Below are 17,809 nucleotides of genomic sequence, written 5' to 3'. Positions count from 1 at the left end.
TGATGCTGCTTGGCCTGCTGTGTTCATCCAGCTGTACACCTTGTTATCTCAGATTCTCCAGCATCTGCAGTTCGTACTATCTCTGAAACACGTCTAATGATCACTGGATTTGAAATGTTAAAACTGTTTTCTCTGCACAGAGGCTGCCTGATCTGCTGAGTTTCTCCGGACATTTCTCTTTTTGTTTGTTTCAGATCTCCAGTTTCTGCAGTTCCTTGTTTTATATTATGAAGTATCATGCACTGTTTTATTTTCAATAACCAAATTTAATGGTCTAATTTAAATTGTCTAGAGCATCAGATGCCTTCAACAGTTTTAATTTAAAAGAGATAAAATAAATCTTTGCTTTTATAAAACTATTTTCTAAATAGATAGATAATTTGGATGTAGTTGAAGAAATTGGTCCTGAATTTCCTATAACCAAGGCACAATGGCATGGCAGTAATGCGGACAGCTGAAGCTGGAATATCTGGAAAGACCGAGAAACATGGGATTCCTACCTAGATAAGGAGCCAACACTAGTATTCACTGGTGCCTGGAATGGACAGAACTCCATCTTCCTCACACAAGGCCCAAAATTAATGAAATAATTGGAAGTTAAGCCTCACATCCTCACCTAATGAATTTGCGTTGTTCTCAGCCATACAGATATTGTTAAAAAAAAACTGGCATTGGTGTAGAATGGCATCTGGACTGGGAATGAGCTGGCAAACCTGAGGATGGTACCTACACTTTTTTTTAAACCATGAATTTCTTATAAAAAGATATGATTACTTTCTTTGGAGAGAATACTGGGACCTTTGTGTGGGTTTACAATGCTGGATCTTCTCCCACCCTGACTACATCCCTTCCAAACATTCCAAGGTGTTGTTGAATGTTGGAATGATCTTGAATATTTAACACCATTGATTTAGTTTGGTCAGAGATGAAATTTAGCAGTACAACGTGATTCATGCTCCACTGTTGATCATGGCAGAATGAATTAGATAGTTTCTGGAACCATTTAGCTTTCTAGTTAATCAGTACAACTAAGTTCAGATTCTCATTTGGTTGCATAGACGTAGGATATTTTTGTGAAAAAGACATATTTTATCGGTGATTTTCATCTTGCATTCACCAGGCCAATTAATAAGAAACACTAACATAAAGGTAAAACAGTATTTATAGTTTGAGAAGTGAGCACTGATTAGTTGACTCCTATTTTCAGGGCCATGGGGGGGTTGGGGGGGATGGTGACCCCACCTGCTGAGAGTTACAGGTCAGATGGTAGCAGTATCACCTGAGAGATGGTGACTGTTGCCAAAATGACAGAGGAACATTGAAATCACACAGTGACCCAGGCCAGAGACATGCAACGGTAGGAGGAACTTTGCAGGATAAGGAAATGAGAGAGAAGTAGGTGTTCCTAATGTCAGGTTTCTTGAACAGGTATGGGTGACTTTAAAGGATAAACTGACTTTCCAATGAGACAATAGTGCACACATATTTACTTGTGTAAGCCACAGGGTAAGAGGCTCACTTGCAGCTGAACTAATACTAGCATCATCCAGATAAGCTCCTTAAGTAGGTCATTAATTGTCCACTTAAAGGCCTGAATTAGCAGGAAGGCAAAATATGCGCTTTCCTTCCTCAGACTTAATCATAGTGAGAGCAGAATTTTGGCAGGATGCTAACCTGCTACCTTCTCACCTGATTAAACTCCTAACTCCAAGAATGCAACTAAAGAGGGTAAAATATTGCACCATAGCCTCTTACTTTTGAAAACGCAGATAGAAAAATAATAGAAAAAAATGAATACTTAATTATTTTTAGCTTATGCGCTTCTTATATTTAGTTTTATGGAAGGTTCTTATTATCATCATTAGAATTGTAACATATCGATGGGAGAGTATCAAACATATTTAATTATAGGTAATTTTACTACTTAGAACTTTGGAGTGGGAAGACTTTACTACCAGTTACATAATAGATATTTGTGTTCTCATCCAGTGTGAATTTTCATCAATAAATGTCATATGCTTAAATTTACATTATGGAGCTCAGCTCTGGGTGTACATCCCTAATGAATCTTCGTTAATACTGAGATAATAGAATACTCAATAAAACTAATAGTTCTTCTGTTGGTCTGATTAGGCTAACCTCAAAATGTGGAGATCTGAGAGTGGCTTCCTTAGAATTGGTCTGATGGAGAATTGTTTACAGAATTTTCAAGAGATGTAGTAGAGTATGTGCTGGATTATACTATACATGAACGTTGTAGAAGGAGCAAGGTTTTGATCCAATTGTTTATTTTTTTATTTTATTTTCACTATATATTTGTAACAGAACTTCTAGAAGCAACAATGAGGCAAGGCAACACCAGGACCTCCAGCAGCAGGTGGCGACAGTGATGCATGGCACTGAGCAGGGCAGCCAGAACAGTTGAACGCACCTTTTCTGGAGGAAAGTGTGTTTTTGGGGAAAGGAGGTCTCATGGCAAGGATTGAGACAGACAAAGGATTTTCTCAAACAGATATAAACCACTAACTTAATTCCCAGATTAAATATGCCCTCCTTGTTTAGCTTTAATTTCCCTTCATGTTTGAAATGCCCTGATGCCAGTGAAGTAGGATTCCTTATTTCATGACTTTTGGGCTGTACAGATGTTCCAAATTTCACACTTTATTCTTAAGGCATTCCAGAATACCCACTTGACTGACAACATTATCATATTAAAAACAGAAACAAAGAAATGCTGGAAGCACTCTATAAGCCAGGCAGCACTTACGATGAAAGGTCATCAGATACTTTCTAGCCTGTTGATATTTTTGTTAGCAATTTTTTTGCTTTTGTGTCAGATTTCCAACAACTTTATTATTTTGCTTTTGATTTAGAATGGCAAAATCTTGCTGAGATCAGAATGTCTTTTCTTCAAATTCCTACGATGATTTTTAATTGTATTCTACTTTAAATAAATTCGAAAAACATTAATAAAATATCTGATATCAAAGATCTATTTATGTATATCCATTAAAATCCAAAATAAAATGTGATAGAGTTTGGTTGGGTTACTATTTCTAAAATAGCATGCAGTACTTAATAATTGTGTCTTATAATCTTTCTAGGAGTCAATGTTTATTAATTCCTAAAATGTGTGTCAGAATGCATCATATTGAACTTGACCAATACAGGCAACTATTGGAAAACAACTACTGAGCCAATATATGCTATGTTATTATTCATTTTTGCATTTTGTATACTGCAGCTACCCTACAAAATGTATTGACGTTTAGTTGGTAGTTTTGTTAAATTGGTTTATTTCCGACCAACACTTGCATTAGAAAAGAAAGTAACTAAAGTCTTCTTACAAATCTCTAGCCTTATATTTTGCCTTTTTCACCATGATTGCTAATATCTCACACACCTTTTAAGGGATTTTATTCCAACATCCATTTTTCAGTCCGTTCCTTACATTAATTTCCAATCTGAGGCATCTCAGCTAAAAGGGTTGTCAGATCTTTGTCAATAACAGTCTTAACAGCAGCTGGGCGGTTGCAGACATAGATGCCTGCTCTGATTTTTTTGTCAAGTAAATTACCTCTCATCTGGTTAGCCTTCCTAAGAGCCAGCTGAATTTGAACCTTACCGTATAATGGTTGTACAAAGGGAAATCCTCTATGTAAATATTGCAAGATAAAAAAAAGTGCTGAAAATTTCATTGAATAATGACAAAAGCAAACATGCAAAATTCTATTCTCTTTCAAACTGCTCTTTCAAACACTACTCAGCCTTCTCTGCTTTATATCTTTCATTTTAGATTGGCAACATTTTACAATACAATAATCCACAATTGACGAATCAGCTGGAAATAGGGAATGATTCATGAAGTTATGGGAAACTAGTTTCAACGTACCCATCTGTGATGTCACTGTTGTTTGCCAAAGCCTTGTGCGCAGCCAGGAAAATGGACTCCAGGAGAATTTTGGTGGCACTTCCACCTTTCATGCGGGATGATCCAGTGATTCCTTCAGGCTGAAAGATTTTAATTCCACAAAGCTTTACAATAACAACCCCATTCTGCAGATGCAGGAATTTACTCTCTAATTATTTACTGTCTGACAACAATATTTGCATACATCTACTTGGAGCACTTGTGTTGGTGTTCTATCCAAATATATTGTAGTCTTGAATAACTTTCTCAATGTTTTAATCATTGCTGCATGGCTTTTGGTTTAATGGTTGTTTCTTTTTTTAAAAAAATACACGATCTGAAACTCAAAGTTACTCTTGTTTTTAAAACGATACCATCAATTTAACAGAACAAACGTGGCAAACTGTAAATCTCAACTTTTTTCCTCACTACAAACTGGCATAATCCCTCTAGAATAATGCACATCAGTGCTTCCTGCCATTGACTACCTTAGGTAGAATGATCTGTATTGGTTCTCACAGTCAAAAATTTAAAACCCATCTACCACTGGGATATTGACATCTAAACACATCCTCTTCAGACCTATCTCAAAGGAACAATTCAATTTAAAAAAGAAAAATATATTTCTTGGGAGACACACAGACATCCTTAAAATCCTAGCACTGAGGCTCAAATTCACTGTTGACCAGTGCTTCACATATACCTTTTGCACACTATGTTGGGACTTCCTCCTGCTCCTCTCTTTTCAGGATCTATCTCCACCTATCGTTTACTTCTTACTCCTCCCCCACCCCATCTTCTGCATAAAAATCAACATTTACCTGGCTGCCATCAGTTCTGAGGAAGGGTCACTGGACCTGAAACATTAACTCTGTTTTTTTCAAAGATGCTGTCAGGCCTGCTGAGCTTTTTCAGCAATTTCTGTTTTTATTTCTGATTTCCAGCATCTGCAGTTCTTTCAATTTTTATTTAGTGGAGGTGAATATCTCTTTACGTAGCGCTGGAAATGTTTTCATCCTGACCTGTACCATACATGAATGGTGGGTCAGTAGAGAATCAACAGTGACAGTGTTCATGGTAGTGAATTGCTTTGAGGTTTCAATTGCATTGACTGATGCTTATGTAAATATCTTCATTAGATCCAGTTTGTTTCTGGTCAGCAAACTGATCACCTAAATCAAGCTTTGATGAAAACTGTGGTCAGTTATTTTCTTGCTTCTGTTATGACCAGGTGAGAAGTGGTGAATAGTTCTCTTACATTTAGCTCCTTGGTCGGTCTCAACACAATCACAGAATTTTTACAATGCCATTTGGAACTTCATATCTGCACCTTTACTCTGAATGAGCATTTTGACTAATTATGAACAAGGTACAAGAGTAGGCCATTCTTGAGCCTTCTCCCCATAATTCTGCAGAGTATTTCAAAAGAAACAATGCTTTTTTGAAAAATTTATTCACAAGATGTGGGCATCACTGGTTGGAACAGCATGTATTGCCCAGCCCTAGTTGTCCTTGCGAAGATGATAGTGAGCTGCCTTCTTGAACCGTTGCAGTCCATTTGGTGTAAGTAGTCCCACAATGCCATTAGGAAGGAAGTTTCAGGATTCTGACCCAGCGACACTGAAGGAACACTGATATATTTTCAAGTTTGGATACTGAGTGGCTTGGAGGGGAACTTGCACATGGTGGTCTTGCAATGTATCTGCTGCCCTTATCCTGGTAATAGATGGTAATAGTTGTGTGTTTGGAAGGTGCTGTCTTAGGAGCTTTGGTGAATTTTAGAAGTGCATCTTGTAGTTGGTGAATTCCAGTCTGAAGTAGGGTCATTGGATGTGAAACGTTGACTCTGCTTTCTCTGCATAGATCCTGCCAGAGCTACTGAGTTTCTCTAGAAATTTCTGTTTTTGACATTAGGATGCCAAATTATAAATGACATCTATTATCACAAATGTTGTTGGTTTTATAAGAAATGGTTAATTAACTTTGCTCTTGGAGTTTCTCACCAAAACTGGAAAAAAAATTATCTCCAATTTCCATCCTTCCCTTCCATGACCTCCGTTTCCATTTCTGGAGATAGGCTGCTCACCAATATCCACTATAAATTCGCCAACTCCCACTTTACTTTGATTATACTTCCTCACACCCTACTTCCTAGAATGACTCCATTCCATTCTGCAAGTTTCTCCATCACAACTGTATCTGCTCTGATAATGTCACCATCCACAGGGGTGCTTCCAACGTGTCATGTCTTTCTTTCTTCTTCAACTGCAGATTTCCCCCAGTATAATTTACTAGCCCCTTTTGGGCTTTCTGATCCATTTCCTGCAGTTCTGTTCTCCTTTATTCCACAACCACAATATGGTTCCCCTTATCCTCTCTCTCCACCCCACAAGCCTCTACATTCAAAAGGATCATCCTCCGTCACTTCCATCACTTCCAGTAGGATGGGACCACTAGTTCTCCGCCTATTCTCTTGTCACTATTTGCAGAGAACATTCCCTCCACAACAGCCTGGTCCACTCCTCCATCACTTTCAACACCTTCCCCCACCAAACCCCTCACCCCAGCTCCCCCTCCCTGTGGCACCTTTCCACACATTCATGAAGGCTATAACACATGTTCTTTTTCCTCCTCCATCCTCACTATCAAAAGCACCAAACATATCTTCCAGCATTTTGTTTGTATTTCTTTCAATCTAGTCTACTGTATTTGCTGTTTACCATGTGAATTCCTTTACTTTGATGAGCCCAAACTCAGACTGGATGATCACTTTGCAGAACACCTCTGCCATGTCGATAATAATGACCTTCCAGTCACTTGCCATTCCAATACACCATCTTGTTCTCTTTCCAAAATTTCTGCCCAGGCCAGTTACAGTGTTCAAATATAGTTCAACACAACCTGGAGGAATAACACCTCATTTTCCACATAAGAACTTTATAGCCTTCGGAAGTCAGCATGGAGTTCAACAATTTCTGAAAATGAACTCCCCTCGATTTTGATTACAAACACTCTATGCCATGTCTTACTTGCATGGGTTTGCTCTTGGCACATTTTCTGTCATTAACACCAACTTTTCATGTATGTTCCTCTAATACTAATAGCAGTCTATTGCCTTTTGCTCTGAGCACCTCTACTATCTGTTTGACTTGCTCCCATGTACTTTTTCAACAGCATGTCAACTATCATTTTTACAGCCCTCTTTACTTCCAAAGACGTCATATTGGAGTCAAAATGTATTTATCTCTCCACAGATGCTTCCAGACCATTGAGCTTCTCCAGCACTTTCTGTTTACGTTTTTGCTCTTAGAGTTCATATTATTTCAAGAGCATAGTTCGAGCCTTTAAAGGATTGAAGATAATTTTTATCACTGCTTCATTGCTAAAATTAAAGAAACTAAATTCCTCTGAACAATATCTTTTGTACAATCAACCAAGAGAAAAATCCTGAAAGACCATACTTACCCCAACAATGGGGTTAATGATATACGCCTTGTGTAGCTTTTCCAATTTCTGAATTCCTTCTGCCACTTGACGAAATGTAGAATGCCATCCCTCTATTTTGTCAGATCTTCAAAAAACAATGTTGAACAACCATTTTTTTAAATGAAGTATTTAAATAAAAGGCTAGCAAACATTTCATGTACTCCATTACCCTCTTTGCTTTTGATACCACTCGAGTTTGAAACATATTGAATGAATAGCATTTCAATGTCAGTGCTTCAAGATAAGGAATATTGATGTCCACGTGTCAAGTTGTCCAAATTATAATATTGTAAAGGAAATTATGAGTTAGGAGATACCAAAAATAACTTGCATCTATATATTTTCTAAACATTGTATCATTAAAAAAAGACAAAAAAAAACCGAGTCGCTTAAAAAAGCACTAAGTCAAATGTTGGTTTTATGCACTGTCTTTCAGAGGAGAGAAAAGTAGAGAGACTGAGAATTAGAGGCAAAATTTCTGAATTGGGTATTTAGCAGCTGAAGAAATGGTTACTAAGACTGGAATTATTAAAATTATGCATGCAAAAAATACTACATAGTGGGTCCACTTTTGTTTATCAATTATATACTATAGGAGGCATGCTTAGTAGGTTTGCGGATGACACCAAAATTGGTGGCATAGTGAACCATGGAGAAGGTTATCTAAAGTTACAAAGGAATCTTGATCAATTGGATTAATGGGCTGAGGATTGGCAGATGGAGTTTAATTTGGATAAATGTGAGGTATTGCTTTTTGGTAAAACAAACAAGGGAAGGACTTATACAATTAATGACAGGGCCCTGGGTAGTGTCGTAGAACAGAGAGAACTAGGGGTTCAGGTACATAATTCCTTGAAATTTGCATCACAGGTAGACAAGATGGTTAAGAAAGCATCTAGCACATTTGCCATTATTGCTCAGATGTTTGAATATGGGAGTTGGGATGTCATGTTAGGTTGTCAAGGATGTTTTTGAGGCCTCTTCTGGACTGCCGAGTGCTGTTCTGGTCACCCTGCCAGAGGAAGGGTATTATCAAACTGGAGAGGGTTCAGAAAAGACTTACCAGGATGTTACCGGGAATAGGGGGTTTAGATAGGCTAATAGGCTGGGAGATTTTTCACTCGAGCATAGGAGGTTGAGGGGTGACCTTATGGAATTTAATAAAATCATGAGGAGCATAGTTAAGGTGAATGTTAAAGATCTCTCCCTAAGGTGGGGGAGTTCAAAACCAGGAGGAATTTTATAAGGTGAGAGGAAAAAGATTTAGAAAGGACATGAGGGGCAACTTTTTTTACACAGAGAGTGGTTAGCATGTTGAATGAACTGCCAGAAGAAGTGATGGATGCAGGTGCAGTTACAACGTTTAAAAGACATCTGTATTAGTGCATGAATAGGAACATTTTGGAGGGATATTGGCCAAACGCAGGAAGTTGGGACTAGTTTAGTTTGGGAACATGGTCAGCTTGGACTGGTTGGACTGAAGGATCTGTTTCCATGCTGTATGATTCTACGACCCTATGATTCTATGACTCTATGACCATATGACCTCAGTGCATTGTAGGGCTGATAAAAATCACAGAGATGGGAAAGGGGAGGGCATGGAGGATTTGATAACAAGATGGGGAGTACCAGTGGCTCAGTGGTTAGCGCTGCTGCTCATAGCGCCAGGGATCCCGGTTTGATTCCACCTTCGGGCGACTGTGTGAAAATTCTCCCCTTGTCTGCGTGGGTTTCCTCTGGATGCTCCGATTTTCTCCCACAGTCCAAAGATGTGCAGGGTAGGTGGATTGGCCATGCTAAATTGCCCATAATGTCCAGGGAAGTGCAGGCTAGGTGGATTAGCAATAGGAAATATAGGATTACAGGGATGGGTTGGGCCTGAGTGGGATGCTCTTCAGAGGGTCATTGTGGACTCGATGGGCTGAATGACCTGCTTCCACACTGTAGGTATTCTATGATTCTTTGACAACTATAAAACTGAGTCAATGCCAGACCGGGAGCCAATTTAAATCAGTGAAGACAGGAATGATTGGTGAATTGGATGTGATGTTTTTGATCAAATCAAGTTTCATTAAGATGAAAAAAAAGGATGCCAATCAAGACAGCAATGGAACAATTCAGTTTGGAGGTAAAATGGGCATCAGATGTCCTGGAGTGAAGGAAGACAGATGATTTTAAAAATTTGTTCATGGAATGTAGGTGTTGCTGGGTGGGCCATCATTTATTGCCCATCCCTAATTGTGATTGATCTGAATGGCTTGCTAGGGCTATTTCAGAGTGCAGTTAAGAGTCAATAACATTGCTGCAGGTCTGGAATCCCATGCAGACTAGACTAAGTAAGGATGACAGATTCCTTGCCCTAAAGGGATTAGTGAAATAGATGTGTGTTCGCAACAATTGACAGTGAATACATGACCACCAAAAGACGAATGTTCAATTTTAGATTTTGACCGAATTCAAATTTCACCATTTGCCATGGTGGGATTCGAAAACTGCCAAGGAGTTACCACTATTCAAAAAGGGAGGAGGAAAAAAGTGGTTAACTATAGGCTGATTAGCTTAACATGTATTTCTGGAAAAGTATTGGAGTCAGTTACTAAGGAAGTAATAGCAGAACATTTGGAAAATGAAAATCTAATCATACAGAGTCAGCATGCCTTCATGAAAGGGAAGTCATATCTGACTAATTTATTAGAGTTTTCGAAGCAGTTTCAACCAGAATGTATAGAAGGAACTAGCAGAGGTGCTATATTTGCACTTCCAGAAGGCGTTTGACAAGACACCTCCCAAAAAGTTGTCATAATATAACAGCCCACCATGTTGGAGGTCGTATGTTGGTGAGGATAGTGAATTGGCTAATGAGCAGGAAACAGTGAGTAGGGGTCTTTCCACATTGATGACCTGCGACCAGTGGGGTTTCACAGGGACCAGTGTTTGGATATAACGGCTTACTGTATATATTAATGACTTGGAGGAAGGAAGTGTATGTACGGTAGACGACACAAAAAGACTTGGAAAGGCAAGTTATGAGTGGAATACAAACAGTTTACAGAGAGATATTGATAGATTAAGTAAGCGGGCAAAAAGTTGTTAAATTAGTATAATATGGGAAAATGTGAAGTTGTTCATCTTAGAAGGGAGAACAAAAGAACAAACAGTTACTTAAATAGAGAATAACTGCAGAAAACTGCAACACAAGGGGACTTGGGGTACTTGTACACAAAACACAGAAATGTGGCACATTGGTGTAGCAGGTAATCAGGAAGACTAATGGAACATTGGCACTTATTTTAAGGGGGTTGAAAGATAAGAATAGAGAAATCTTACTGCAACTGTACAAGTTGCTTGGTAAGACCACATCTGGAGTACTGTGAGCAGTTTTGGTCCCCTTATTTAAGGGAAGGTGCTATTTAATTGGAGGCAATTCAGAGAAAATTCACCTGGATAATCCCAGGTATGGAGGGATTGTCTCATGAAAAAAGGTTAAATGAATTGGCACTCTACTTAGTGGAATTTAGAAGAATGGGTGGTGATCTCATTGAAACAGATAGGATTCTTAAGGGACTGGACAGCGTAAATGCTAAGAGGATGTTTCCCTTCATGGGACAGTCTAGGACAAGAGGGCATTGTCTCAGAATTAAAGGACACCAATTTAAGGCTGAGCTGAGGAGGAATTTTTTTTTCAGAAGGTTGTGAATCTTTAGAACACCTTGTTACAGAGAGCTGTAGAGCCCTTGTGTATATTTAAAGCTAAAATAGGTTCTTGGTCAGTAGGGGAATCAAGGGTTATGGGGAAAGGGCAGGAAAGTGGACGTGAGGAGTGTTGGATCAGCGATGAGCGTAATGAATGGTGGACCAGGTTCGAGGGGCTGAATTGCCTACTCCTGTTCTTATTTCTTATTGTCTTATGGGGTTTGAACTCATTTCTAGTTCAGTGAATTACAACTACAGCTTTCCCTATTACAGAGGAGGAAGTAGGCAGTCTTGGTGATGGAGTGATGTGCTACTGGATGATGTTACAGAAGTGAAAATAAGCAGTCTTATTGTTTGTGCTGATATGGTTGGAAGCTTATCTCAAAGTCAAATATGATAACAAGGTTGTGAATAATCTGGATTAGCCTTAAGCAGCAGCCAGGAAAAGGGTTGGTCCTGTCATTTAGGAACAAAGTTTATGGTGAGGATCAAAAATAATGGCTTTGATTTTCCCAATGTTTGATTAGGAATAATATCTGTTTACTGAGCACTGGATGCAAGAGGAGCTGTGTGACAACTTAGAGTCATTGGTCAAAAGAAGTGGTAGTGAGATTGAGCTGGGTGATATCTGTGTACCTTACGAAATAAATCCTGTTATCAGATGCTTCTGCCAAGAGAGACAGGATATCATTGAGAAAAAGGTTGTGGGCATCGATGGAAAACACTTGGTATAAAGGTAACAAAGTGGGAAGAGAAGCCTTTGCAGATTATTCACTGTCTACGCTGGAGAGGACAGTTCCACCCAACTGGACAGAGGTGGAGAGGCATCAGAAGAGATCATTCTGATGTTTGATGTCACCCTTGTCTTAAGTAGCATAATTCTCACCACGAAAACTCTGGTGTGAGACAATGCAGTAAAATTTGTCCACATCCAATTACTTTACACTTTTAATGAATTTTACTTTTTTTAAGGTCACACACTTGACAAATTATTCTCTTAAAAGTTAATTTTATTTCAGGTTTCCATGACATCTATGGTGACCAGGAATAGATACTTTGCTCTGTTAATTATAATAATAAAATCAAATTTTTAATAGATTTTTTTTGCAATGGATCTATTTATCGAGCATTTTATTTTGTAGTTTCTATTGGGTAGAAACTAATGATGATCAGAAATAAATTATAGAACTCGTTGGCATTAGTATTTAAAGAAATAATAGCCTTGAAAGTGACTTCATTATTCAATGCTTTACTTAGTGGAAGTTTTGGTAAATGAAAAAGCCCTGAGGAAAATTGATGCACAGAGAGATCTGGGTGTTCAGGTCCATTGTACCCTGAAGGTGGCAACGCAGGTCGATAGAGTGGTCAAGAAGGCATACGGCATGCTTTCATTCATCGGACGGGGTATTGAGTATAAGAGTTGGCAGGTCATGTTACAGTTGTATAGGACTTTGGTTCGACCACATTTGGAATACTGTGTATAGTTCTGGTCGCCATATTACCAAAAGGATGCGGATGCTTTGGAGAGGGTGCAAAGGAGGTTCACCAGGATGCTGCCCGGTATGGAGGGCACTAGCTACGAAGAGAGGTTGAGTAGATTAGGATTACTTACATTAGAAAGACGGAGGTTGAGGGGGGACCTGATTGAAGTCTACAACATCATGAGAGGTACAGACAGGGTGGATAGCAAGAAGCTTTTTCCCAGAGTGGGGGCCTCAATTACTAGGGGTCACGATTTCAAGGTGAGAGCGGAAAAGTTTAAGGGAGATATGCTTGGATAGTTCTTTACGCAGAGGGTGGTGGGTGCCTGGAACGCGTTGCCAGCGGAGGTGGTAGAGGCGGGCACGATAGCGTCATTTAAGATGTATCTAGATAGATACATGAATGACAGGGAGCAGAGGGATACAGATCCTTGGAAAATAGGCGACAGGTTTAGATAGAAGATCAGGATCGCCGCAGACTTGGAGGGCCAAAGGGCCTGTTCCTGTGCTGTAATTTTCTTTGTTCTTTGTTCTTTTGAGCATCTAGTATTTAATAGAATGAACACATTATTATATCAGTTATAGCTACTGCGTAAAACGGACACTACTGCATTAGGATAGATGGCCTTCCATTCTTCTAGATATAGTTTACTGCATGGGAGAATGCAGGTGCAATGGTGCTATCACTAGACTATTAATTCAGAGGATATGCATTCAAATCCGATCATAGCTGCTGGTGGAATTTAAACTCAATTAATTTTTTTTAAAATCTGGAGTTGAAAGCTAACTTCAATAATAGTGACCATGATTCTGTGCAAATTCCAGTCTTAGCCACTTTTGGAATATTGAGTTCAATTCTGGTCTCTGTACTATTGGAAAGATGTTAAACTTGAAAGGGTACAGAAAAGATTTACAAAGATGTTGCTAGGGTTTGAGGGTTTAAACTAAAGGGAGAGGCTGAATAGGCTGGGGCTATTTTCCCTGGAGCATTGGAGGCTGAAGGGTGATCTTATAGAGGTTTATAAAATCATGAGGGGCATAAATAGAGTGAATAGCCAACGTCTTTTTCCCAGGGTAGTGGAGTCCAAAACTAGAGGACTTAGGTTTAAGGTGAGAGGGGAAAGATTTAAAAGCGATCCAAGGAGCAACATTTTTATGCAGAGGGTGATGCATGTACGGAACGAGCTGCCAGAGGAGATATAAAGACAGGTTCAATTACAATACCTAAAAGGCATCTGAATTGGTACATGAATAGGAAAGGTTTACAGAGATATGGGCCAAATGCTGGCAAATGGGACCAGTTTAACTTAGGATACCTGGATGGCATGGACGAGTTGGACTGAAGGGTCTGTTTTCATGCTGTACAGCTCTATTACTCCTTGACTCTTTGTTGATAATGTCAGAAATCTGCCATCCTTACCTGGTCTAGCACACATGTAACACCATACTTACAGCAATGTAGCTGATTCTTAACTGTGCTCTCCACATGTTTCAAGGCCAATTAAGGATTGGCAACAAATGCTGGCCTTGCCCAGATTTCATGAAAAAAATAAAGGCTCTGTCTTTGGTTCCAGGTATCTCCACCCATCATGTCCTTTTATTGTCTCGAATTTTCTTCCCAAATCCTTCCAGAAGCTGTATTTCTCCCCATTTTTGAAAGCTTCCTGAAAATCCTGACTTTCAGCCATGACTCTGGCAACTTTCCTTTCACTGAGAGTCCTTGGCAGTCCCCACCCCTTCCCTTCATCTGCTGGCTTGTATCTGTTCCCAAGCCCAGCCCATTGAAGAACCTTGGTAGATATCTTTATGTTAAGAATACTGATCAGGTGTAGGTAGTAGGGAGCATAGAAGACAATTTTTAATGAAGGAAATACTTATATGAAAGATATATATTTAAGTGAACCTCCACAATGGATATCTAAAACTACTGAAGTGCAATCTATGATCCTGACATGGGCAAGGCAATTGGCACTGGACATACAGTAGAAGGAGCTCCTGAGTATATTATAATAGCCTTGGATTAACTACATCGAGTGTTAGGTTACTTCATACTTTGCCATATTAACTGGATTGAACCCCACTAGAACAGGGATGAATTTCTCTGGGTTGTTCAAGCAGATGTGCAGCTGACCAGCAACAAATGGAGCCTGCAGGCAGGAAAAATATTTATAAAGTATTAAACGATGATAAACAAGAGAAACCAGGCACCCAAATACTGTCATATTTTAAACAAAGGACTGTATAAGCCTCATGTAATACTTAAGCATTAAGAACCATTATGTGCCTTGCAATCTGGTGGCAAACATTTATAGGCCATTCTTTTTCAATGAATCTGAATGTGATTCCATGATCTTACAATCTGGCAGGAATTGTGCTTACAGTAAGCATGATCCAGAATTTTGTTTGTCAGTAATTGTAGCTCTATCTTTGACCAATACTCCCTGGATATGAAAAATTTTCTTTGATCTTCCAAAACACTGTGGCAACATCTTCCAAAAGGCTACTTAGAGCACATTAGAAAATACCAGTATGTTCAATGTTCTCTAAGGCTGAACAAATATTTGAAGACACCTAATAAGTCCATAAGATGTAGGAGCAGAAGTAGGCCATTCAGCCCATTCAATGAGACAACAGCTGATCTCATAATCCTTGCCTCTACTTTTTTCCCTTTTCACCATTCCCCTTGATTCCCTTATTGATTAAAAGTCTGTCTACCATAGCCTTGAACACACTTAATGATAATACCTAAACAACCCACTGGGGAAATAATTCTCAGCTTAATTACTTCTTGAGAGAAGAAATTTCTCCTCATCGCTGTCTCAAATGTGTGACACCTTATTGTGAGATATGCCATTTGATCCTAGGTTCTATCACTAGGGGAAAAAAACATTCTGCATGTTGACAACCTGTCAAGTCAACTAAGAATCGTGCATATTTCAATAAGGCCACCTTTTATTTTTCTAAGTTCCAACTTGTGCATGCACAGCCTACTCAAGGTTTCCTCATAAGAAAGTCCCTCCACACCTGATATCAGCTTAGTAAACCTTGTCTGGACTGTCACCAATGCCAGTATATCTTTCCTTAGATAAGGGACCCAAGACTGTTCACAGTATTCCAGCTGTGGTCTGATTCACACTTGTATAGTTTAAGCAAAACTTCCCTGGTTTTATCCTCCATTCCTTTTGAAATAAAGGCAAACATTTCAATTGGCTCCCCTGTAGTCCGTTAGCCTTTTGTACTTCATAGATGATAACTCACAAATCCCTCCCTTCTGTAGCTTTCTGCATCTTTCTCCATTTAAATAATACTTAACTGCTCTATTCTTCGTGCCTAAGTGCATAATGTCACATTTCCCATATTTTATTCCCACTGCTAAGTTTTTAGCCACTCGCTTAACCTACCTATATGCCTCTGCAGACTCTTTGTGGCATCCTCACCATTTGTTTTCACACCTATTTTTGTGTTTCTCTGGAATTTAGAAGAATAACAGAAGATCGAATTGAGGTATATAAGATGTCAAAGGGGTTCGAGAAATTAGATGTAGAGAGTGTGTTTCCCCATGTGAGGCAATCTAGAATGAAAGGAATCTGTAGACGTAACTATGCCACAGTGCAATGGATGCTGGGAAATTGAGTAAATTTAAGGAGGAGATAGACAGATTTTTAATTGGTAATGGGTTGAAAAGTTATGGAGATTGGGTAGAAAGGTGGACTTGAGGCTGAGAGGAGACCAGCCATGATTGTATTAAATGGGGGAGCAGGCTTGAGGGGCCTACTCCTGCTTCTAGTTCCTACGTTCTTATATGTCATCTGAAAACTCAGTCCATTTCTGAAGAAGGGTCTAGGCCCATTTCTGAAGAAGGGTCTAGGCCTGAAACGTCAGCCTTCCTGCTCCTCTGATGCTACTTGGCCTGTTGTGTTCATCCAGCTCTACACCTTGTTATCTCAGATTCTCCAGCATCTGCAGTTCCTACTATCTCTATAGTAAATTCATTTTCCCTATCCAATTTATTAACATATATTGTCAATAATTGTGGTCCCTGTATTAATCCCTGTGGTACACCACTAGTTGCACATTGCCATTCTGAAAATATGTCCCTTATCTTAACCCTCTGTCTTCTATTAGTTTGCCAATCCTCTATCCATGCTAATATAGTACCTCCAACATCATCTTCTTAGTAGCCCAATGTGTGGTACCTTATCAAACATCTGAAAATCCAAAAAAAATTACGTATATTATCATAGAGTCATAGAGTCATACAGCATGGAAACAACACTTCAGGTCAACCAGTCCATGCTGAACATAATTCCAGACTGAACTAGTCCCACCTGCCTGCTTCTGGCCCATATCCCACCAAACCTATCCTATTCATGTACTTATCCAAATGTATTTAGAACATTGTGATTGTGCTCACATCCACCACTTCGTAAGGAAATTCATTCTGTGCACGAACCACCCTCTGTGTAAAAAAAATTGCCCCCATGTCTTTTTTAAATCTTTCTCCTCTCACCTGAAAAATATGCCCCTTGTCTTGAAATCCCCCATCCTAGGAAAAACACAACCACCATTAACTCTCTGAAATAACTGCACAGAGGCCGTGTCACCTCACCAAGTCACCCTTTTATTTACTAGTGCACAGTACACTGGCTGTGGCCAGCCAGCTCAAAGTCAATTCTCAACTGAGATGATTATGATCTCCTGGTCAACCAAGTCTTTCCTGATTGGCCCAGGCTAACAGCCCCAATCAAGAACCTTGTAGTTAACAAGGTCAACCTGGTCCTAATCACTACACTGTCATTATTTTATAAACTTCTATAAGGTTGCCTCTCAATCTCCTATGCTTCAGTGCAAAAAGTCCCAGCCAATTGGCCTTTCTTTAAAACTCAAACCTTCCATACCTGGCAACATCCTGGTAAATCTCTTCTGAACTCTTTCTAGCTTAATAATATCCTTCCTATAACTGGGCAACCAGAACTGGACTTGGTATTCCAGAAAAGGCTTCACCAATGTCCTTTACAACCTCAACATGACTTCCCAACTCCTTATTCAAAGGACTGAGCAATGAAGGCAAGTGTGCTAAAGGCCTTTTTAACCACCCTGCCAACATGTGACACAAACTTCAGTGTTTCCTTTATCTATTCTGCTTGTTACCTCCTTAAAAAATTGTAGCAAATTGTGAGGCATAATTTCCCCTTCATGAACCCATGCTGACTCTGGTTGACTGTATGATTTATTTCTA

The 17,809-nt window shown here is 39.3% G+C and overlaps 1 protein-coding gene across 1 annotated transcript in view; it reads right to left on the bottom strand.

The window, feature by feature from the left end:
• Nucleotides 1–17,809, bottom strand: part of gckr (glucokinase (hexokinase 4) regulator) — a 59,510-nt gene that overhangs the window by 27,502 nt on the left and 14,199 nt on the right. The window contains exons 8-10 of the mRNA XM_020519366.2: nt 14,623–14,717; nt 7,376–7,481; nt 3,893–4,011 (exon numbers count right to left, since the gene is read on the bottom strand). Of these exons, the coding sequence (XP_020374955.1) occupies nt 3,893–4,011; nt 7,376–7,481; nt 14,623–14,717 (320 nt within the window). The remainder of the gene's footprint in view (nt 1–3,892; nt 4,012–7,375; nt 7,482–14,622; nt 14,718–17,809) is intronic.

Source organism: Rhincodon typus, chromosome 5, assembly GCF_021869965.1.
Source record: "Rhincodon typus isolate 14 chromosome 5, sRhiTyp1.1, whole genome shotgun sequence".
NCBI lineage: Eukaryota > Metazoa > Chordata > Chondrichthyes > Orectolobiformes > Rhincodontidae > Rhincodon > Rhincodon typus.
Note: the sequence above shows the minus strand (reverse complement) of the source record. Positions and strands in the feature narration are given on the sequence as shown.